The following is a 24,491-nucleotide window of genomic DNA, read 5'->3' as shown; positions in this document are numbered from 1 at the left end:
AACAATTAAAATTCATCAATACAATACAATTTCACATTGAATATTTCAATTTTTATTCAACTTTTGTCTAAATTCTAATTTAGTCCCTAAACCGAGACTAACTTTATTTCTTCAAAACTAATTCCATATTTTTATTCAATTTCCACTTTAGACTAAATTTAACTCTCTAATTTCACTCAAATCCGTAAATTTCAAAATTTTTACAATTTAGCCTCTAATACTCAAAACTTATAATTTCTTTTACAATTCAATCCCTTTTTCATTTCTAACTTAAAATTCTATCAATTTAATCCCAAATACTTAAATTATTCAACATGAACAACATCTAAAAATTCAATATTTTCTAAAATTTCAACATAGTTTAAGTAGTATCTAATACTAGGATTCTAAAAACATAAAAATTTTAGAAATACAAACCAGAAATTCCAAGGTATTATAATATAATATATATACTCAAAATACTAGGATTCCGATACGACGTTAGCTCGATATTTGCCTAAATTCCAATTTAATCCCTAAACCGAGACTAACTTTTATTCTTCACATTTAATTCTTTATTTTCATGTAAATTCCACTTTAGACTAAATTTAACTCCCTATTTTCACTTAAATTCCTAAATTTATAATTTTTACAATTTAGTCCCTATTACTCAAAATTTACAATTTATTCTACAATTCAATCCTTTTTCATTTCTAACTTAAAAATCTATCAATTTAATTCCTAATACTAACATTATTCAACATTAACAACACTTAAAAACTCAATAATTTCTAAAATTTTGGCATAGGTCGAGTAGTATTTAACACCAGGATTCCAAAAAAATAAAGTTACAAGAAAAAGGAACTAAATTGACTAACCAATAGAACTTGGAAACTTTGAAACCCCTAGCCTTGTCTTTCTCCTTTCTTTCTTTCCCTTTTTCTTTTTCTTTCTTTCTTTCTTTCATTCTTTCTTTTTATTACTTATTTTATTATTATAATATAATATATATATACTTAATAATTAAGATATAATATTATAATATATATTTTAACTTTAAATTTTTTATAATAATATACACCTTATGGCGCATCATTTTAAGACAATGACATAATTACTTCTTTAGCCCTTTAATTTTTTTTAATCTATAATTTAACTTTCACCTTTTATGCAATTTAGTCTTTTTACCTAATTACTCTTAATTCATACAAATTCACTTAACCAAAACCTAATTAACTACACAACTAACTTTGTAAATATTTCTCATAAATATTTACGAGTCTAATTTATGAAAATAGAGTCCCAAAAATGCACTTTCCGACACCTGTGACTATCGGGTCGTTACATAATCATTATACTTTTGATTACTATTCAATTTAGTCATTTATATTTATATGTTGATATCATATTCATTTCTTTACCTTCAAACTTCTCATAATACAATTCATATTTCTCTCTTTCACTTGAAACTTGGTGTTTCTACAAATCATACTTCTTCAAATATGCTCTCTCTCTACTATTTCAATTAAGATTTACATATCTTGCATTTAATTCATAACATATTTAACTTAACTCATTGAGATATAAGTAAAGTTAATATGAAAGCTTACCTCTTTTGACAAGAATTTATTCTCTTTCGCTTCTCTTCCATTTCTTTCTCAACTTCATCACTATCCTTCTCTTTTCTTTTAATTTTCTTCACTTCTATCTACTAATTTCTTGCTTCTAAGTTGTGGAATATACCCAGATGTATTTCTATCAAAACACGTCTTTTCAATTACCTTCAATATCACTTAACCTTCACTTTAAACACTTGTAATTTCTATTTTATTACCTTCGCCTATTCACACACATATGCTCCCAATTTTAATATCATTCTCGACTTAAGGGATACTTGGGATATTACAAGATATTTCTTATTAAACTAGATTCCACATAAGTAAAGAAACCGAACTGCGTAAACAAACTTCTTATGTTTTAAATTTTTATTGTTTTTATTTGGTGGATAAAGAAATGCCCACTGCCTTGAGTGAAGTACAATTTAATTGTGAGCAATGGTTTTATCATTTCATCTAGCAATAACAACCTTACGTTCTTATTTGTATCAGTAATGGCCTTACATTCGCATCCCAATTTTTCTCTTAATGACCCTCGTATTTACAATCTGACCTACATGTAATGGCCCAATATTGCCCGACCCGATAATAAAAAATAATAAAATAAAAAATAGTCCAAAAACCATAGTGTCCATTTACAAGAACCCAATCACTAACACCCCCAATTACACCTAGCCCAACTAGTCTAAGTATGGCCCAAAACCCTTAACCCAAACCAAGCCCAAAAACCAAACAAGATCAGAAAAAACCTAGGGTTCCCTAACCCTTTTTGCGCCGCATGCCTCCTGCGCCTCTGCCTGCACTTCGCCAACACCTCCGCACGTGCGCCACCACTACGTGCCACGCTTCCATGCACTGCACCGAGCCTCACCACGTCACCGTACGGCCTCCTGCAACACACAAAGCAACAGAGCACAAGCAAACAAGAAAATACGAGCAGAAATCGGCAGCAAAACAAAAAAGAAAAAAAGAAAAAGAAAAATAGATCTTTTGTAATTTTATTTTTGTCACTTTCGGCTATAAAGCCATTTTGTAAAGTTTACGAAGGGGGGGCATATTGTATCACATGAACATGAAATCAATACAAAAAAAATTGAGAAGAACGTTTTTTTCTTCTCTTTTTCATTCTGTTCTTTTTCCGAATCATTTTTCTCTCCTTTTCCTTTTTATCAGCTATACATATATAAGGATAGATCTAAAAAAGGGGTTGGAAATTACCTGTTAACAGCGCCGATGAAGCCTTCTTCTTCTCCTGGCTAATCTGTTATTCGAGCGGCGTAAAGAGAGAACTCTCTCTTTTCTGTTAGTTTTTGTTTTCTTTTGTTTTGTTAGATTAGAAAATGTTTAACTGACTAGGGTTTAGTTTTTTAACCACGAAAGAAACGGCGTCGTTTAGAGGCCATCAACCCGCGCGGTGACCCGACCCGAGGGAAGGATCCGCGCATTTTGTTAGATGGTCTATTTGCGCACATAGTCCCTCCACTTTTTAGGAGCGTTTCAATCCAGTACTTTTATTTCTTTTCGATTTCAATCTCTTATTTCATTATTGTTTCATTTTAGTCCGTGCTGCTGCGCCGCGTTTTGGGAGGAGGGATATTTCCAATATGGTTCCCAAGTTATTCGCGTATTGCAGTCGGCCCCCTCCGCTTTATCATATTTTCATTTTTTGCCTTTCAATTTTACTTTTGGTTTGATTTAATCCCTATTTACCCATTAAATTGTTTAAGCTTTATTTATTAATTTATTTAGCTATTTTTTATCCTGTAATTTTTTTTCCTAAATATTCAATACTGTTTTTTCATGTATTTTTATACTTTAGTTTTAGTCATCTATTTTATATGTTATTTTAAAACTAGTTTATTTTGATTTATTTTATTTAAAATTTTCCATATGCGTATATATATTATATTAAATTTGTATGTGATTATTTTAACTTGCTTTATAGATTATTGTTTCAAGTTATTTTATATGTCATTTTATTTTAAGTTATTTTACATATTATTTATTTTAAAATTAACCTATATTATTTGCTTTAAATTGATTTATATTAACTATTTAAAAGCTGTTTATTTAGTTTTATCACTTTTTGTTCTGCATGTCTATTTTTTAAATTTTATTTTATTATATACTTAGTCTATTTCAACTCTTTCTTTATATATATATTATTATTTACATGAAGTTTTTCGTCTCATATGTGTTACTTATTTAAATTAATATATGTATATTATTGATTTTTAATTCATTAGCTTTTAAATGTTAATATTTACATGTAATCACTACTCTTATGTTTACGGTATTTCTTGTTTGTATTAATTGATGGTTTGTATTCGTTAGTGTATTTAAATTCACGAATAATCTATTCGCATTGTACATTACTATTCTATTGCATTTTATTCGCTTAAAAGGTTATGTTTCATATCATTTAAGTATCAAAACCAATTTATTCAAAAATCTTCAAAATACTCGAAGTTTGGAATCCTCAAGAGAATTGAGCCCTAACGTATTGGGTTCCAATTTCCTCGTCGAATCTAAATAATCGAAATTTTTCAAACATACAAATTTCAAATAAAAACTCATTCTCGGGAATTCGACACGTTGTGTCCTAACGCATTGGATATGACGTGTTATTTTCTCGAGACGAGGATTTTAATAATAAAGGCAATATTCGATATTTGGGAATTTGGTGAAATCGAACCCTAACTTACTGGGTTTTGATCTTCTCTTTTGGCCCAAATAATCAGATATCCTTTTCAAAATGCATAGTTTTTTTTAAAGTCAAATTTAACTTTAAAATAAAAGGATCGTATTTTAAAACATTTTCAAAATTTCGACATTAAGACATTAAACAATCGATTCGGTACCAATTTTGGGCGTTACGAGGGTGCTAACCCTTCCTCGTGCGTAATCGACTCCCGAATCTATTTTTCTCAAATTCGCAGACCAGAAATCATTTTAATGGTGAACCGGTCACACCTTAATAAAAGATCGGTGGCGACTCCCATTTCTATTTTCAAAATCGATACCCATTTTTCAAATTTTAAAAAAATAATTTCGACACTATACATAAAATTTTAGCTCATATCAGATTTTGATTCTCAATATATTGTGTAGTTCAAACTATTTCTTCTTGAAACTTCATGAAAAATTGTTTAGAATTTAATTCAAGTTCTTTAAAAAAAAGATTTGGGTAAATTTCACTTCCATGCAAAAAAATGAGCAAGATCTTTTGTTACCTGTTTGGTGAAGAAAATGACGGAAAATAAAAAGAAAAAGGAAAGAGTTTTGAGATATCTTATATATATTATAAGCACATGAAATTCTCATACTTTTTCCTTATTTAATGGCATATCTAGATGTTGCTTAAATAAATAATTTTTTTCCAATAGATTGGGAAATATTAATTATTGAAATTTGATAATTTAAAATTTTAATATATTTATGAAATTTATTTAAAAATAAAATTCAAAAATTATCTAAAATAATATCCCAAACAACACATTTCATATTTTGATTTGCTCCCACTTTAAAATTTAACACTGTTAGCCATAAGGGACAACATGTATAACAAAATCCAAAATTAGTTATCTGATTGGGATGTCAAATTCAACATCATAGTTAAAATTAAGTGAATATTACTACATTACTTAAAGGGATAGATGGTATTAAGATTATCGGCTCAAAATATGTATGAACCAAACTTGAAATATTAAGCCAAAATGTAAGATTACCAATAACAATGTAATATGATTTGGACCAAGCACCCCCTTAGAATTACATCAAATAAACTAAGCAAACAGAACCTAATTAAGCTTTCAAGCATCCACAGGAAGATTAATAGTGTCTGCTTTAACGTTGCCAAGATCATGCGACCTTAAAAGCTATTGTTTCCTCGTCATTCTCAAGTAACCTGCGCGCTTGAATCTCCATGTTTTTGAATGCCTACTAATCTTTTTCTTTCTAAAGGTAATAATTGTAGGGATTCCAAGCTATGCACCCTATGGCTCTGATCGATGCTCTACCTTTGAGTTTGGACATGGCCCAACACATTCTCATCCCATTTAGTCAAGCAAATAAGGAAGTAAATTGCCAAGTGTAATCAAGACTTCCAAACCTCTAAACTTAGACCTTTTCCCCTTGTTAGAACATTGATTGTATGAGCAGCGTTGCAATACTAGTTTGGACGGTGCTTCGTGACAATCGTATTACTTGCTTGAGTTGTGAACTTTGACTTATTATAATTTTGTTATTTAGGCTAAAATCGTGGTTATGCAACAAATATAGGATCAATATGTAAAAATAAAACTAGTTTATCTCTTAAAGAGTCCTTGGATTAGGAAAGCTGGTCACATGCTTTATGATTAGAGTTTTAATCTGGAAAACTCTTGATCAATTTTGAGGACTTAATAAGTATCTATCTAACAAGATGAGATGGAAGGGATAAAAGATTTTTATAAGAAGATAATATTTGGCATTGAGGATATGTTTAAAAAAGTATAGATGAATTGAAGCTACATCAAGGTTTTACCTATAAAAGTCTTTGGAATCCTCCTTCATGTAGACGCAAAAGAATACTACTTTGAGGAACTGAGGAACTACTTAAGTGTTTGTGGTTATTAGCCTTGTGTGAGAAGGGTTTGAGTGAAAGTGAGTGCATACAAGATGTACATCTTGGAAAAGTAAGCTTGTAAATTGGGCTGGTTAGGAAATATTGTATCGTAGATTTATTCTCTAAGAAAGCCCCCCAAACAAACAATTAATAAAATAATTCATAATTAGATGTACTCACTGTTAGCTCCTTTCTAGAATGTGAGCTTCTTATATACAGAAGCACAAGTTTATAAGTTTGGAGAAATTTTAAACTGTTGAGAATTTTTTTATTATTAATTATATTACTAAATTGATATTAGAATAATAATTTATTAATATTATTATCTGATAATAATTTTTGAAAGGTGATATGAATATCAAAAGTTATTCTTGAGCCCATGGATATGATGGACTTAGTTTACCACAAGGTCCATATTCTCGATCTAAAGCTAAGCAGTTGAAAGCTCAACTCAATGTGTTGGTACAAGAATGAGTGTCAAAAGACTTTCAAAAGAAGAGATTGGAAGGGTCAAACATTCAAGATAGTGTTTCATGTTGTTACAAGGATGTAAGTTCAAGTAGTGCGGTTAAATGAACGTTTTTAATAAGCCTGCAAGAGACCCAAATGTGAAGAGATGAGCCACGCACACATTTAATAGAGAATGACGTCATTTGGGTTGTTCAAGTTTATTTAGATTGTTCATTTGAATTGCTTTAATTCAAGGCTTCATTTAGCTCATTTGGGTTAAAATAGTTTATTTATAGCCTAATGTGTTGATAGGCCCACTTAATATTATTTTAAGCTACTTTTTAGCATTATTTAAATGATAAATAATCACAAAAATTAGTCCATTATTTTAAAGGGTAAACTACACCCATGGTCACTTTTGTTTACCTTAGGTTACGTTTTAGTCACTTATCTTTGAAATGTTATGTTTTAGTCATTTACGTTATCATGTTGTAACATTTTAGTCACTGAGCCGTTAATCATCGTTAATGGTGTAACTGTAAGCTGACGTGGCACATTAAAGCATCATTTCAAACAAAATTTTAGGTTAAATTACACAATTGATCCCCATATTTTTTTCGTTTTAAGTAATTTAATTTTTTTTATTTTATGTTCTTTAAACTTTTCTCTTTTTTTTTCCATTCTCTTTTGTTTCTCCCTCTATTTTCATATCTTTCCCATTTCTTTTAACATATTAGGAAGTCGAAAAGAAGTAAGAAATCGACTATCATCATTTGCCTATAACCAAAACCCATAAACCCATACCATGCTTCTTTCTTCACTACCAATTCGACTTCCAGGTATGTTAAAAGAAATAAAGAAAGTAGGAAAACAGAGGGAGAAGCAGAAGAGAATGGAAAATAAAGAAAATAAAGAATGAAAGTTAAAAGAACATAAAAGAATTAAATTGCTCAAAACTAAAAATTATGGGGACCAATTGTATAATTTAACCTAAAGTTTTTGTTTGAAATGATAATTTAACGTGCCACGTCAGCTTACCATTACACCATTAACGACAATTAACGGCTTAGTGACTAAAATGTTACAAGACAATAACGTAAGTGACTAAAACGTAACATTTCAAATATAAGTGACTGAAATGTAACCTAAAGTAAACAAAAGTGACTATGGGTGTAGTTTACCCTATTTTAAAACGTATGCATTTTGATTTAGTATGAGTTAGTAGCCTCTATTCTAATGGATAAAGAGTTAGGATATACTTTAACTCTTGTCCATGAATTTTACGTTTACCTAAAAGAGTTCGAGGTAGCTTAAATTGTATGGCTTAGGTGCCTATAAATTTGTATTCATTGTGAAATTTATTTTGTTAATGAAAATACCCTAGAGTTCTTGAGAAGAAATTTCAATTTTCTAAACTTGAAGGATTGTTTGCCATTCTCCTACATAATTGTCTTTAGTAAAACATCTTGTTTCAAGGAGGAACAATCTTTCACTTCTCTGTTCTCTCAATCTATTTTATTTTAATTAGCCCTTATCTTCATCTTATGATTAATCTTTTCTCTGCTCTTATTTTCAGAGTACAATTTTAATCCATCCTATCCGCCGCCTTGTTAAAAGATTTAATTGATTTTTTATTTTATATTTTTGCATAAATAAACAGTCATGTTGATGAAAAGACCAAATTGATTAAACTATTCTCCATAAAGGTTCAATGGAATACAAATTTAACTTGAAGGAATTAATTGATTTTTTAAAATTTTTTTCTCATTTAGCCTAAATAAACAGTCTGATTAATATTCAACATGGGTTAAGTCTAAGACCGCCATGAAACTTCTAAGTTATGGGCCGAAAGAGAATCAAATGGGCCATTACAAAATGCCCACAATGACCCCATTCCTTATCCGAGGACCACTAATAGTATAATAAAAAAAATAAACGAGGTGAAAGAAAATCAATTTCCCTCTATTTGGTATATTATATATATATAAGAAACAAATAAATTAAAAATATTATTATAAAAAATTGATTTAAATTGAACAAGAATTTTCTTCTAACCTTTGAAATGGTTAAATTTTTTTAAATCGTTTTAGAATAAATTAAGAAATAGTAATATTAATATACTTTATTCTTTATTTTTTTTATAAATTTATATTTAATGCCTCGATCAAAAAATTAATATACATGCTTTTTACATTTAACCTTAAGTTTTAGATCCATATTCCAATTATCACACAAGTTAAAATGACATCAACTGAATTAAAAAATAATAAAAAAAGAAATCTATAATTTTACAAAGTAACAAATATTTATATGAAAATATTTTGGTTTTTTTTTATATTTTTATATAAAATATTATTATAGTGTGAGACCTTAATTTCTAAAGTTTAAAGTCATTTAATTTTTATATATTTCTTACATGCCGTGGGTGTGCTAATACTTAATATGATTTTCTCGTACTTCAAGTTGCCATGGAGGATTATTTTCTTTGTATTGCTATACAAATATATCCAAGAAAAATGCGGGGAAAAAAACGTACTAGTTCATTTGAACAAAGGGAAGAGAAGCTAATTAGAGTTTTAAGTCCAAAGAGACTCTCTCTTGAGAGCCGATGGATCTTGGATTACATTGCTGGAAGAAGAAGAAGAAGAAGAAGCGAAGTTGAGGTATTGGGATATGTTATCCAAGTTATTAGTGGCTGCAAGGAAGGACTTGTCATCTTGTTGCATTTGAGTTGGCATAGGCATTGGCAAGGCCGATTCCTGTTGCATCCGAATGCAAAGCATCTCCGTCTGAGCCACCGCCAGCTGCATTTGCAACTGTGATACTTGATTTTCAAGGTAGGATATGGCTCCCACGCATCCATATACAGGGTCCCTCACTCTTGCATTTGCTTCATAAACTAAACTACTTACAGCATCCGCTCTCTGCTGAACCGGCAGCTCCTGCATGTAAGTCAGATTTAGAACAACATATACATTGTATAATTCAACCAAACCAAAACAAAAGACGACACTTTTGGAACTACATGTACCAAGCATGCATTTCTAAGTAAATGATAATATATAGCGTAGGAATTTAGAAAGAAACCTGCAACATTTTGCTGACATTGCTAGCACCAAAGACTCTGTGAACAATAGCAAACTTGTGAGGGTCATCAGAAGGGAAGTAAGGAGCAAAGATGCAATCCTTTGCGCAGCGACGCCTCAAGAGTTTGCACGAGGCGCATGGTGAAGAACCTCCCATTTTCTCTACCTCTCTGATGATCTCCTGATACTAGCCAAAGAAGAGAACTCAATATATGATTCCAAAACAACAAAGCCTAGTGCTGAAGAAAATGGTGATTAAAATGGGTATTTATAAAGGCAGGGGGTGAAGACTGGGGATTCATTCCACCTATGTTTCTTGATTAAATTTGGATGGAATTGACTTAGGAAGCCCAGGATTACTAGATAACTACTGTACAAACACGCTTTAAATGTTAAAAAATTTATGTAAAAATATATTATTAAAAGTGTGTATATAAAAAAAAGTTTTGGTTGGATCGGAAAAATTAAAATTATAATAGGTTTTGTTGAAATATTATTTTATATAATTTTTTTTTCATTTTATATAAAAAGTTACCTTCATAAATCTTTAAAAATTCATAAATGGGCTAATGTGAATTGAATAAAAATAAAAACTCAAAATTTTCATATTTAAATATAAAATCATTAGTTATCAAAATATAAAATTTTCTTTTAATTTCTTTTTTATAATTGAGGGTGAGAAATGAGGCTACTTGATATCGAATCTAAACTCCCATGCCTACAATATAATACTCTTTAACAAAAGGTACTGCAGAATGTGTAGGGACCCCTTTTAATAGAAAAATCAAATTCAATGAAGATTTAGTTCATCCTACATGCATACGTCACGAGTATTCTACTTTTTTTTATTATACGAACTTGTATATAATTATTGAGAACCAACATATAATACATTAAGTGATTATTCCAATAAAATTTTTTCTTTTATTTCAAAATGATGAATATGTAGAATCAGATTAAATAATTACTGAGATTCACGTAGGAACATTCACTTTAAATATTGCTACTTTAAATTTAAAAGAGACTGCTCGAAAACAGTTTTTGGCTCCTTTTTTTAAAAAAAAAATGGAACTCAATTTCATGAATATATTTGAAGAATGAAAATTATAATTTAACATTTTTTAGGGAATGATAGTTTTGATCCCTTTATTATATCTAAATTTTATATTCAACCTCTCTACTTTAATTTATAACATAATTTGGTTATTAATTTTTATAATATTACTACTTAATCCAAATAATTAATATTTTAGATCAAAAGAGTCTTAGAGATTAACGCATGATTTTCCATTTCTTTTAGGTTTGCAATATTGTATCTTTTTACAACAATTGTCAAATTTCAATTTTGGGCCCTTAGACTATGTTGAAACTTGAGATTTAATCTATATATTTTACTTTTTAACATAATTTGACCTCTTTACTTTTATAATGTTATTAGTTAGCCTAAATAGTTACTACTGTTAATTAACTATTTCAATCAAAATCATAATGTTAATTTTTCTTAAGAACACTATTCCAGCAAAAAATAATTATTTGATATTGATGAGTTTGAATAAATGTTTTTAAGAAAAAAAATCTTAATCAGTATTTTCAATGTTATTTTTATTGTTACATGACTATTAAGTGTGTGTTTTTAATTTTAAAATGTTACACCAGAAAATTTAATAGAATAATTTTAATTGCAGTAATAATTGGACCTGAACTTTTTAATTTGAAAATTAAAGGCATTAAATTTCTGAATATAAATGTAAAGAGACTTAGAGCATATTTTAACTTTAAAATTTTGACTCTATAATTTAACAAAACCAAAATATCAACCACGTAGTTCAATAACCATACTCTATAACTTTGTCATGCATGCCGTGGAGTTGTGTAGTTTCCATATTCTTATTTGAGTCTTCCAACCTTAAATCTTAAAATTATAAATTGATTTTGGTTCAAAATGTGTAATAGAAGAAATGAACAAAATAGAAAATTCTTACAAAAAATTATATGTCTATATTTAAAAATTAAAAAAACTAAATTATTTTATATTGGATGAATAAATTATTTATTTATGCATAAAAGGATGCTACTCTTGAATATAATATTAACTGTACGTACGTAAGATTCCAATTTGAATTACATCTTACGCTTGTGCTCTGTCTAAGTTTATTATGGCTTCAATCCCATACATACTGAATTAAATTCCATATAATTTTCAAAATTATATCTCCAACAGTAATGGTTAATAGAAATAATAATTAAAGTTTCTAGGTAATCGCATCATAGAGGTGAGAATTGATGAGGAGAAATTAAAACCCTAACCTCAAACCGGGATTTCATGAGACTTAGGCTCCCTTTGGATGCAACTGCATCTCAGTGCGTTGGCTGTTTTAGGCTAAAAAAAAATTGCAACTGAAACGTTAGTAAACGCAAGGCTGTTTGGAAAGCATTCTTCAGTGCGTTGAGAATGCATTTCACCTCACCGGAGGCTTAATTTCAGACTGGAGCCTTTTGTTCCAGTGAAAATTGGGTAACTTCAATTGCTTTTTTTTTCCTCTTTTACCCATATATTCTTCCGTTGCATTCTTCTTCAGGCTTTTCTGATGTTTGGTTACCCTTCTTCTCCCCTTTCCCCTTCCCCTTGGGTTGCAAATCAGTGTTCTTGGATTTTTTGTGTTTCTCTTTTTTTCTAATTGAAATTTTCATTTTTTTCCTTATTTGGTTTTGCATTTTTTTTAAAATTCTGTGTTCTTGGATTGACAGGAGCAAAAGTTCTTGATCGGAAGTTCAATAATAAAACTGTCTTGCTTCATTTCCATTATTTATTGCTTGGTTAACATTCTGTAAGGCCTTTGTAATTATGCTTCAATATCGTGTTTCAGTTTTTTTTGTTGATTATTTTCTAATCTTGAGTTTCCCCTATTCTGCATCAGATATGCATGTACTATGAGTCCATAATCCATATTATTTCAGTGATAACATGGGGGTGTACTGAGGACATTGTTATTTGATCCCTCTTTTTTCTTTTTCTCTTATTTAAGGGACTTACATTTGTTATGCTCAGGTGTAAACCTTGATGGAATCTGTTTTCACTTTTCTTTCTCAGAGAGTTTTTACATAGCTTTATGGCTCTGTAATGATGGTCATTGGAGTATATCCGTCCTGTGGATTTTTGATCTAGCATTCTCGTCTCCCAAAAATATTTTAAGTTTTACATTTTTCCTTTTATTTTCACTGGGCTTTGGGAGAGGTTGTTAAAACTTTTGCAAAACTAGTGAACTTTTGTGGTATCTACCAGATTGGTTCAATGCCATTTGCTTATTTTCTTGGCATATGGTGGAAGTCGTGACTCGTGAAAAGCATTAAAAAATAGCTCGTTTTAGTATGTATAACCTAAGTTGTCGGATTTTGGATCAGTTAATATCCAGAATCAAAGAATCACTGCAAATGTGATATATTGTTCTTATGGTTCCTTGCTATTCTGTAGAATCGGTGAGTTTATTTGCTATTCTGTAGAATCGGAGTTGTTCTTATGATCAATGTTGCAAACTTTTGCTTCTAAAGATGCTTGCAGTGGGAATTTTTATTGTTAGACTCCTGTGACTTCTTTTATGACTCTTCAATAGTCTGATCAATAAAGTCTTTGTTTTGAATGGTTTTCTTTTGTTGCAAAGGATGGTGCACAGGATGAATTCAGTTTTATGCTGTATTTTAAAATGCTATGCTGTCTGTATGTTGATCTGCATTTTATTCTCTTGTGTTCTTTGTCTGGTGATGTTCAAATTGTTAGGGAGCTTGTTACAAATTTGTTAATGGTTTTGTTTATTAATGTTTTCTCTATTCATTGTCTTGGCTTTTCTAATCTATTCATCCTTATTCTGCAGCATATTGAAGACTTGACTCAGGAAAAGTTTTCACTGCAATGAGCTCTTGAGGCCTCACGTACATTAGCAGAATCTTTGGTTGCTGAAAATTCATCTTTGACTGATAGTTATAACCAACAGGTTTGTTTCCAAATATTAGATTAGCAGCATTACCGGCTGTCATGGTCATGATATGTTTTTTTTATCAGTTCATCGTGCTTCTCTATTGCAGCACTTTCTGTCATTTTATTATCCTAATTTGTATTCTCAATCCTTCTTAAAAATCTTTTAATTATCTTACATTTACTTTTCTCCCCAGAGAAGCATTGTCAACCGGCTAAAATCTGACATGGAGAGCTTACAAGAAGAAATCAAGGCCCAACTGGTTAGTATTTACTATATTTAGGTACTGGTAGTCACTTCAAATTGTTAGAAATAATTGAATCTTATATAACTACATACCACTTTATGTCATATGGTTAATGCAATGGTGTTTGTATGGCATGTGTCATGTGTGCACATATGCACATTGGTTTAGACTTGTTTGTGCTTAGATAAAGTTCTATCTAAAAATTGAGATACCTACTGCTGTCTATTGCATCTCTGGTGGTACCCATTAACCAAAAAATGCAGTACAAGGAACCCTCTTGAGGTTGTCCATGTCTATGCCCTTTGATCTACACTTGAAGGGGCCTTAAGTAGTGCTATCCCAAAGTTATTAAATATTGGGTTTGTTTCGGTTTTATATTCAGGTTGGCCCTCTCAACCTATTGCCTATTGGTTTTAGGTTAGATGCCTAATAACTTTTTATCTATAAAAATGATCCTAAGGCTGGAGCTTGTCCATTTTTCCTGGATTCAATCAATAAGTCTTTGTTTTGAATGGTTTTCTTTTGTTGCAAAGGATGGTGCACAGGATGTTGTTGAACTTTGGCCTGCAATGCAATAGGAAACCAGCAGCAAACCAGCGTGCAAACCAGCATCCAAGCTGAACCAGATAAGCAGCAGCATTTTGTTTATTTTGTTCATTTGTAACTTGATTTAGTTGCAATGTAATTTATACTTAAAGTTAGTAGGAGTAGTTGTTGATTTATGTTTGATGTTATAGCTGGTATGTCTGCTACATTTTGTTTGTAATTCTATCTAGGCTTTAGTCATGTATCTTATACTTGACTCGTTCAAGCTTTTGATGGTTTTTGAACCATGAACAATAAGAAATGAATCAGATATGTTGATGAAGAATTGAACATGTGGTTTCTATTGGATTTCTTCTGAAATTAAGAAATGAATCATTTTTCATTCATCATTGCATTGCTTCATCTTTAGCTCAAATGTGAATCATTTTGCATTTTCTCTTCTGATGAATATTCCAATCTATTGGACAAATACACTAGTGTGATGTTGAAAACATGGATCTAGATTTGAATTGTATGCCTTGGGTTTCAATATAAATGAAGCAGAAATTATATATTTAAATTTGATTTATTATATAAATAGTAAGAATGAAATGAAAAGTATAAAAATATTTTGAAAATATGAATGTTACATTTTTAAAAATATTTTATCCAATTTCTGTTGAAATAATGTTTTGATTGATTGTAGGCTAAACAGGGATTTAACAATGCTAATGTTATAAAGTCATATTTTGACGTCTTTAATCTTATATTATAACTCCAATGTTAAACTAAATCAAACTTTTTATCACCCCCAATGTCTTATAATATTGTATTAGTAAAACATTTTAAAGGATTTGGTATGTAGGCAAAATTTCATACAAACATAGATAACGAAATTAGTTCAATTGAGTAACACTGTTAAACCTTCTTGTTAAACTGAGATGTTCAGTAACTTATGTGCTAGGAATTAGTAAAAACCAGCAGTAGCATATTTATGTAATTGTAATAATTCATTTTTAATTATTTATTATTGAAAATAAATATAATTGTAATAATTTTTAATCATTTATTAATTTTATAATTGTTAAATAATTTTAAAAATTTCTATTATATATCATTTTTAATCTAATGTCCTTAAAAGTCATTTTCTATTTTCACCTCACCGCTACAGCTGCGTTTGAATCCAAACACACACTCCACCGCTGTTTCTAATCTCACCGCTACAGTAACTAATCTCACCACCACCGCTGTTTTTAACCTCACCGGAGCTAAACACACCGCCCATCCAAACTAAGCCTTAGGTTCCAACGTGAATGTTTGTTGGCGGACATTCACATGCATGCATCTTTTCATATATTAACCTCTCCACTTACAATGTAGTCATTCTATTCCCACACCCCAACTTTCCTTTCTTCTCGTGTTGTCACAATATTTGTAGCAATCTACAATCATATTTATAATTCTAGTTCTAAAAACAACTTCATACAATATTACAACATCATACCAAATGACTCCTAATCACCACTATTGCGAAGAGTTAACATCAACAACAAAACTAAGATATTTTTTATTATCTATTTTATAATTTATAAAAATTATTTCTTTAGAAATTTGAGGATTTCCCTCTTGGTAATATTCTTATCATCTTTATAGAATATAATTTAGTCGTAAACGTACAAGCAATTAATTTCAACTAGTTATGAGATCCGACATGAAGCTGAAGTTTAAGGATTATTAAAAAAAATGAAACCCGTTTCGAGAGAGATTGAAACCAAAAAATATAAATCTTTTTATTTTTATGGTCAAAAAACCAGAAACCCTATGACCTATTTCGGACGATTGCATTTAATGTCTTCCACATGAATCCAAGCCCTTCTAATCTTCTATGTCTAGAAAAAAACAACTCTGGCATATCTATGTACAATTTGTTATAATTTACAATTATTATCTAATGCTATTAATAAAATTTTTAATTGGATTGGTGTCATAAATCAATTGAATACTTGAGAAATTTTTTTAAAAAAACGTTTCTAATTATTTGAAGGTATTTTAATTTGTTTTTTTAAAAAATGCACATGATGGGTTTTGAACTCATGCCAATTACGGTACAAAAAGTATTAAACTTACCACTCAACCAATATCTCATTTTGATTTATTTATGTATTTTACTTTTATTACATACATATTTTATGTGTTATTATTAAATAGGTTCAAACCATACGTTTTATTATTTATTATATATATTCTTTTCAAACATACCTAATTGTTCTAAATACATTATCTGCACATGTATACGCGTATAGTATAATTTGTAATTTTAATATATAATATGTATGAGTACGAGATGTTTTCAGAGTATTTAAACTTAATCATTTTCTAACTACAAATTTTACTAAGATTTTACTTTAAAAAAAACATACTTATCAATCTAAATGAACCATTTTTTAAAAATATATATAGTCTTAACCTAACAAACATACAAATAGTATTAATTAATTTTGGGGCTAAGTATCTGTTTTTTCAAAGTTTCAAACTCTAAGCCCTAGGGAAAGGAGGAAAACCCCGATGCTTAGCTCTAGACTCTAGACGGACAGAACATTGTAAACCATGTTTTACTGTAATAATTTTAATGTGATCGAATAGAGGAAAAAACAGACATCTTTTCACAATCTTAGAGGCCAATGGAACATGCAAGCTTCGATGCGGACATTAAATGAGCATGGTGATTTGGAAGATTCGGTTCTTCAATATCTGTGTATTATATATATGACGAAGAAAACAAAGGGTGGAGAGTAGAAGCAATGACTGACCTAAGAAATTTCATCAATTGCTTGAACAGAGTGTGGTGTTGGATTTCCAACGCAAACATATATGTGATGGATTCAAAATGTACTGAAACTCCAAGACTTTTATTTAAAAAAAAAAACTACGAAATCAGATTTTATAATCAAGAAATAAATTAAATATTGAAAGAGAAGAATCGATTCGAAAAGAAAGAAGAGGATTGAGTATTTAAGCAAGGTTCAATTGAATGTGGAAATCAAGTAGTTAGATTCAAATGAAACAAATAATTTATAATGAAATTAAAATTAATAAGAAAGGATGAAATATTTGGATATTAATACCAACCTTGAAGATTTGAAACTAAATCAATACTCCAAAAAATATCAATAAAAAAATCAATCTTATTTTCACAATATTTTCTACACACAATAAAATATTCAAACAAAAATTTTAAGTTCAATTATACAATTAGTTCCTATATTTTTTCGTTTTGAGCAATTTAATTTTTTCTTTTATGTTCTTTTAATTTTCTTTTATTTTCCATCCTCTTCTTTTTTTCCTTTTGTTTTCCTCTCTTCTTCATTTCTCTTAACGTAATTTTTCTATGTTTTCCATTTGGTAAAACATCCGTGCATATAGGTTAAGCTCTTTTTTTTCTTGCTTTTGGGAATCACAGGAAGGAATGGAGTTCAAGGGGCACAACCGGGTCTGATTCTTGACTAGATGCAGAGGGTAAGAATCACGATTGATGCGGCAAGGGGCTTGAAATATTTGCACGAGAAGGTTCAACCTTCGATTATCCATAGAGATATCAGCTCTTGCAATGTCCTTCTTTTCGAAGACTTCAAAACGAAGATGGTAAATTTTAATCTTTCAAACCAAGCTCCTGACATGGTTGCTCGTCTTCATTCTACTAGTTTTTTGGGAACCTTCGTCTATCATGCACCTGAGTATGCTATCTTAAGTTGCTTTATATCATTGTTCATTTTTTTCCGAACTAACCAGTCATTGCCAGTTAAAAAGAGAATGAAAAAAAGAAGAAGAAAAGTTAAAAAAAATAAAAGAAAAAAAATTAAATTGCTCAAAACGAAAATATATAGGGACCAATTGAATAATTTAACCTAAAATTTTCATTTGAAATGATGATTTAACATGTCACGTTAGCTTACTGTTACACCGTTAACAACAATTAACATCAATGGCTAAAATATTACAACACGATAATGTAAGTGACTAAAATATAATATAAATAATTTAAAATACTCATGGTTAAAATAAACTAATTAGTATATAAATAAAACTCCGGAATAAAAAAGAATTCTAAACACTTCAATGATGTGTCACAAGCAATAGAAACTGATGATAGATGAAAATTAAGCGTTTAAACGGAGTAAAAACTCCTCCATGAGTCTCGAGTTCAATCATCCTTCTATGCTATATTTCAATTAAAACTCTTGCATTCTTCTTGATCAGGTAACCCTCTTATGGGTTGCCTTGCAATGTGGGCTTTTAAGTTGTCCAAAAACTTGTATTAACATTTTTTAATGTATGATTTTCAGCTTAAGTTTTAAAATTCGAATTAATGTATTTTAAAATGTGTTAAGAAAAATGTTGTATTCTAAGCCTCGGAGAAGTAGCGACTAATGACTAACTAATGCATACAAAAGAATAATTGTAAAATTCATTAACATTCTTCTTTAAGAAACTTGGAATATAGTGCAATGTCCAATCTTTTAAAACTTCATTCAATTGGTATAGGTGAGATTTTCGGTAACTTCATATTTGTAGGTTAAAGTTGTGAGGTTTTTTTTTTTTTTTTTAGATTTAAAATATTTTCTTCGGATTTTATATAAAAACATAAAAAATTAATAACATGCTCATAATATTATTTTGTACTTTTTAACATGAATGATATTTTAATTCTTAATTAAAGTGATATTTGATTAATTCGTGACATTAACTCAATTAAAATCAATTAAAAACTTATATTAATAATAATTTTTGACGAAAAATATTAACGAGAGTTAAATTTTATTTAGGGAAAAAATAAGCGCAAATTTAAGATTATTATGTTGTTAACATATATATCAATTATATATAGTTTTAAACAAGCTAATTTGTTTATAAGCTAGATTATTTGCATAATTTGATGATCCGGTCCGAATAATTTTTTTTTGAAAAGTTTATATAAACTTGAATTTATTTTATTAATTTAAAATTTTTTATTTAATTTTAATTAAAAATATCTTTAGATGACAAGTGGAGTAGAATGAATTAAGAAAAACAATTATTTAATTATTAAAATTTTAATTCCTAAGAAATTAAAATATGTAAAAAATTATTTAATATTATAAATAGAAACATAAAATTATATTAATGTATAACAAGTAAAATAAGTAATATTTAATCCGTGCTAAGTATAGTGATGTTTTTTTTTCATTATGAGCATAAAATGAAAACTATTACTAAACAACATAATTAATGTAAAAATATCCATTTGATTAATTAAAAATTAAATAAAACTAAGTTAAAACTAATAAATGATTTACAATTTATCATTAAAGTAAAAATGTTACCAAGACTAAATTAAAATTTTGTGGAGGGACCAAAATTAAAATTAAATTTTCTTTTAAATGACAATACAATGATAATTTAAAAAAAAGTTAAAAACTTTGGAAGAGACAAGTAATATTTTACCATCCTTTTCAAATAAATAATACCCATAGTAAAAAAATCGGTCCCTACATAGACCTAAATATTCTGCCATATAAGGATTCATATATGTATTTCTTCTATTTGATATTGATTGTACAAGTAAAATCCATATAGAATTTCTCTCTTTCTATTTGACATTGATTAGAATAAAGCTTTTCAACCTTCCTTTCGTATATGAATCCTTATGTGTCATTCGTATTTGACATTGGTGAATTTTCTTTTCTTCTGCCCGTGGTTTTTTTTCCAAAAAGGTTTCCATGTAAAAATTTTTGTGTGTGTGTGTGTGTTTTTTTTTTGTTTTCTTTCTTATTACTTTGCGATCGTTCAATTGCCATTATTGACATTAGTTTTAACAAACAGAGTGAGAACACTTCATTGAGAAGGATCGTACGTAACGTACCACCACCTACCAAGAAAATTTAGTCATTTGTGCTCGGTATAGTTTGAAGTTATACCTTATAACATATATATAGGGGTACTTATAGGTAACTATGCTACCACTTGAGCCATTAGACAATTGTTATTAGTACTTCAACAAAGTGGGCTTCGCCACCCACACCTCACCTTGCCCAGCCTCAATCTCGTTGGCTACAACTTTGCTTATGGATAACATTTCACCATTGATGGACCTTGTAGATATATATATATATATATGGCACATGGATCACACTGATCTACTTCTCTAGGGACAATTGTTAGATCGTTCTATGCACGCATCATGCACAGAGTCTTGCTTAGTCTATACCAACCACGATAAGATCAACATTAAACATGTGTCAAGGCTTGATGTGAAGGATGATTGACCTTACTTATAAATACTAAAGAATTTTGTACTCCCATAATTCATACTCCTCCCTCCTTCTAAGCAACTCTCCACACTAGCCATGGTATTCCCAATATAAAGCCTAAAGTTCTTATTCCTTAAAATCTTTGTTAAAAGAGCCTAAAATCTTTAGTAGAGGAAAATCAAAGACAAACACTCGAGCATGATCTTTAGCAATAAAAGCTTTCTTCTAAACCTAACTTAAAAATCCTATATCTCTTAGGGTGAGTTTGGATGGACGATTAGATGCAATGCGTTTAACTTATTTTTTATCTCACGCGACAGTATCACTACAGTATCTAATTTCACGCCACCGTTATTTTTACACTAATTATAAGTAAACGCTCTGTCTATCCAAACTTACGCTTAGTAAAATTGGCATAAAAGTTGTAATAAAATCTCTAATGCCTTATTTATAGAGGTTAACGTGTGTATGAAAAGATCTAAAACGACACAAGTTACCATATCAATATGGTACAAACACATGTCCTATAAATTATGATCCATCAAATCAATGCCTTATCAACAGGAAAAGCCTACGAATACAAGAAAGCCGCCCACCACCACTTACTAAACCCGAAAAGTGTAAACCAAACACAGGGGAAAAAAAAATCCCGAGCTTCAACACTCCAGTCGCTCACTGATTAATTTCAATAAAAAGAAGAAAAAGACAGTTGCTCACTGATATTGGTGTAGTGGCAGAGCAGTGAAGAGAATCAGTTGAGATATGTCTAAGCAAGGAGAAGTGGTCTGCGTAACCGGTGCCAGCGGCAGCATTGGGTCTTGGGTTGTCAAACTCCTCCTTGCTCGCGGCTACACCGTCCACGGGACCGTCAGAAATCTCAGTTACTTTTTTTGCCTTTTTGTTTGTTTTTTTTTCTTTCATTTCACAGTGGCTTCAATTTTGATGCTAATTCCATCTTCTCTACTGTTCCCTTGTGGCAGAGGACGAGAAAGAAACGAAGCATCTAGAAGCTCTAGAAGGAGCAGACTCACGTCTCCGCCTCTTCCAGATCGATCTCCTCGATTATGATTCACTCGCCGCCGCAATCAATGGCTGTGCTGGTGTTTTCCACCTTGCTTCTCCATGCAGCGTCGATCGAGTTCACGATCCTCAGGTATGCGCGGCCTCTCTTAATACAATTTCTACTGTTATTTCCAAATTTAAGAGTGGATTATACTATTCTCAAGATGTTTATTTTCACAGAAGGAGCTTTTGGATCCTGCGATTAAAGGAACGCTTAATGTACTGACAGCTGCCAAAGAGCTTGGTGTTAAACGTGTGGTGGTTACGTCTTCAATCTCCTCCATGTGGCCCTGCCCAAACTGGCCAGCTGATAAAATCAGAACAGAGGATTGCTGGACTGATATTGAGTATTGCAAGCAAAATGAAGTAAATATTATTTTTATATATTTTTTCCTCTGATGGCTATGTTAAAATAAACCATATTAGCTAATATATTGTGGGTTTTGATCATTGTGGATTGCGCTAGTTATGGTATCCAATTTCCAAAACACTAGCTGAGAAGGCTGCATGGGAATTTTCCAAGGAGAAAGGTCTGGATGTGGTGGTTGTGAATCCGGGCACCGTGATGGGTCCTAATATACCTCCAAACCTTAATGCTAGCATGGTAATGTTGTTACGCCTTCTGCAAGGTAATATTCTTCTCAAATATTTTTTGTTGGAATTTTTGGTTGAAATGGGTAAATTTTGAGTATGATTCTGTAGCTCTATCATCTATGTGTTGCATTTGGTTGACCTAAAATTCATCTCTCTGGATGTATGGACTTTTGTCCTCTTAGCTTGTTAATCCATTTCAACAAAATCCATGTTAGTTCTGTTATGTACATGTAAGAAATTTGTTTATACCTTAATCCTGGAACATTCATAGTCAAGTATTGAAGAAATTTTTTGCTTAGAAATGGGAATTAAACATGCTAACTTGAGATGTAAATGAAAAAAGAGTCACTAGCATGAGATATAATTTAAATTTTTGTTAAGAGAATTAGCTTGTTATACTTATCACACTTCAAATTAGCGTGGGAAGGTTTAAGGTGAACATTCAATTTTGTAAGATCCATCCATTGAATATGAAAATAAAATTTTGAAAGGTAATTAAACATGTATCGGATATTAATGCCTAAAGGTGTAATAGAGGGGAACCAAACCCTGAAATGAATATGTTTACTTTGAATAATCATGAGTTTGTCATTGGATATCAATCATAAAGATTTGAGTTGTGTGCTTTGTATTTAAGTAGTCTCTTTTCTCTGATATTTCCGGAAGCTTGAATTTATTAAGTGTTTCTCTTGTTGCAGGCTGCACAGAGACATATCAGGACTTTTTCATTGGATCCGTCCATTTCAAAGATGTTGCGTTAGCACACATTTTGGTATATGAGAACACATCAGCAACCGGAAGGCACATGTGCGTTGAAGCTCTATCTCACTATGGTGACTTCGTGGCCAAGGTTGCTGAACTTTACCCTGAATATAATATTCCCAGGTAATAAGTTCATGCTTTATGCACCCATAAAATTAATGCACTTTGGTATCTTTTTAAAATTTCATGCTATTTGCCTTCAAATATCATCTTTCTTTTCCTCTTTTTTTTTTTCAATTGTTAATAGAGGTGCAACACTTTCTACTGTCAAAATTAACTCTAAATTGTAATTTGTGTGCATAGTTTGCCAAGGGATACTCAACCTGGACTGTTAAGGGCTAAGAATGGAGGTACAAAGCTGATGGACTTGGGGTTGGAGTTTATTCCCATGGAGCAGATAATCAAAGATGCGGTTGAGAGTTTAAAAAGTAAGGGCTTTATTTCATGAATGTGTCTTCTACACTAAAAGCTGTGCTGTATAGCCGATGAGTGTGGCCACGAACCGATAAGTAAAGGGCATGTATGAATAATTTCAGGGGAGAGAAGTGAGTAAAAACTATACTTTATATTTGATAAAAAAGATGCTGGGTCATCTAATCTCCCTGAAAATCTGATTTTTATCTTCCTTTTTTTTTGGTTACAGTGAAATCATGCGTGGCTAAGAGGAATTAAGAAAAAAAAAAAGGGTCATGAATTAAGCTTCAGCTCCATAATTAAGAAAATTCTGGAACGTATATCTTGAAAGGGGGCTCATTGCTAAGTTAAAAACAGTGATTGAAACTTACAATTAGATTAAAGCAATTATCACTGTAAATATGTTTATTGTACAACTTCACAAGCACCTGCTTTTAAGTTTTGTACAAAATTATCAATAATGGTAGGATTAGACTCACTATTAGTGTTCCTAGATCTTATTCTAATTTCTGATTTAGTTTACACTAGTTTTAAACCATGGGAACATAATTAACCAATATATATATAAATATTAAACTTCATATTTTAAAAAATTATATGTACATAAATTTAACAAAATGAACACTTTTAGCATAAATAGGTTTTATTTTTCTTAATATATTAATTATCTAAAGGGGAAACTACGTAGATAGTCACTCGACTATAATAATTCTCATTTTAGGCACTTAAAATAAAAAAAAATTACAATTTAGACACTTATGTTATATAGTAGATTCATTCAGAGGTTGATCTAGGGGGCCTGGCAGGGGCTTTGGTCCCCCTAAAAATGGAAAAATGCTATTTAGGCCATTTAAAAATTTAAAAAATTTAAATTAGTAAAGGTAAAATTGTA

The 24,491-nt window shown here is 30.2% G+C and overlaps 2 protein-coding genes and 2 long non-coding RNA genes across 6 annotated transcripts; 2 read left to right on the top strand and 2 right to left on the bottom strand.

Moving 5' to 3' along the window:
* Window positions 1-2,052: 2,052 nt before the first annotated feature.
* On the bottom strand, window positions 2,053-3,355 carry LOC107933749 (uncharacterized). The gene is made up of 2 exons (XR_001693697.2): window positions 2,814-3,355; window positions 2,053-2,485 (listed from the first exon to the last, which is right to left on the bottom strand). It is a non-coding gene; the product is annotated as an uncharacterized lncRNA (long non-coding RNA).
* Window positions 3,356-9,167: 5,812 nt separating this feature from the next.
* Window positions 9,168-9,974, bottom strand: LOC107933774 (LOB domain-containing protein 12). The gene is made up of 2 exons (XM_041098815.1): window positions 9,739-9,974; window positions 9,168-9,593 (listed from the first exon to the last, which is right to left on the bottom strand). Exons 1-2 carry the CDS (start codon window positions 9,892-9,894, stop codon window positions 9,228-9,230), a joined length of 522 nt encoding a protein of 173 aa, XP_040954749.1. The 5' UTR covers window positions 9,895-9,974; the 3' UTR covers window positions 9,168-9,227.
* Window positions 9,975-11,923: 1,949 nt separating this feature from the next.
* Window positions 11,924-14,887, top strand: LOC107933759 (uncharacterized). Of its 2 annotated transcripts, XR_005917006.1 has the most exons (5): window positions 11,924-12,252; window positions 12,486-12,565; window positions 13,607-13,726; window positions 13,905-13,970; window positions 14,489-14,887. It is a non-coding gene; the product is annotated as an uncharacterized lncRNA (long non-coding RNA). The 2 variants fall into 2 exon arrangements; XR_005917005.1 differs by lacking the exon at window positions 12,486-12,565 and having other exon boundaries at window positions 11,979-12,252.
* A 6,393-nt stretch (window positions 14,888-21,280) lies between these two features.
* LOC107933810 (cinnamoyl-CoA reductase 1) lies at window positions 21,281-24,094 on the top strand. 2 transcript variants are annotated; one of them, XR_001693712.2, is made up of 7 exons: window positions 21,310-21,647; window positions 21,748-21,920; window positions 22,010-22,195; window positions 22,296-22,458; window positions 23,122-23,308; window positions 23,489-23,730; window positions 23,829-24,094. XR_001693712.2 is itself a non-coding variant. In XM_016866095.2 (6 exons), the coding sequence occupies exons 1-6, from the start codon at window positions 21,530-21,532 to the stop codon at window positions 23,631-23,633; spliced, it is 972 nt and encodes a 323-aa protein (XP_016721584.1). In that variant the 5' UTR covers window positions 21,281-21,529; the 3' UTR covers window positions 23,634-23,794. The 2 variants fall into 2 exon arrangements, 1 of the variants encoding a protein (XP_016721584.1); XM_016866095.2 differs by lacking the exon at window positions 23,829-24,094 and having other exon boundaries at window positions 21,281-21,647; window positions 23,489-23,794.
* Window positions 24,095-24,491: the final 397 nt, after the last annotated feature.

The sequence above is a fragment of the Gossypium hirsutum genome, chromosome D08 (assembly GCF_007990345.1).
Source record: "Gossypium hirsutum isolate 1008001.06 chromosome D08, Gossypium_hirsutum_v2.1, whole genome shotgun sequence".
In the NCBI taxonomy this organism is placed as follows: domain Eukaryota; kingdom Viridiplantae; phylum Streptophyta; class Magnoliopsida; order Malvales; family Malvaceae; genus Gossypium; species Gossypium hirsutum.
This window is presented reverse-complemented; position numbering and strand designations above follow the sequence as displayed.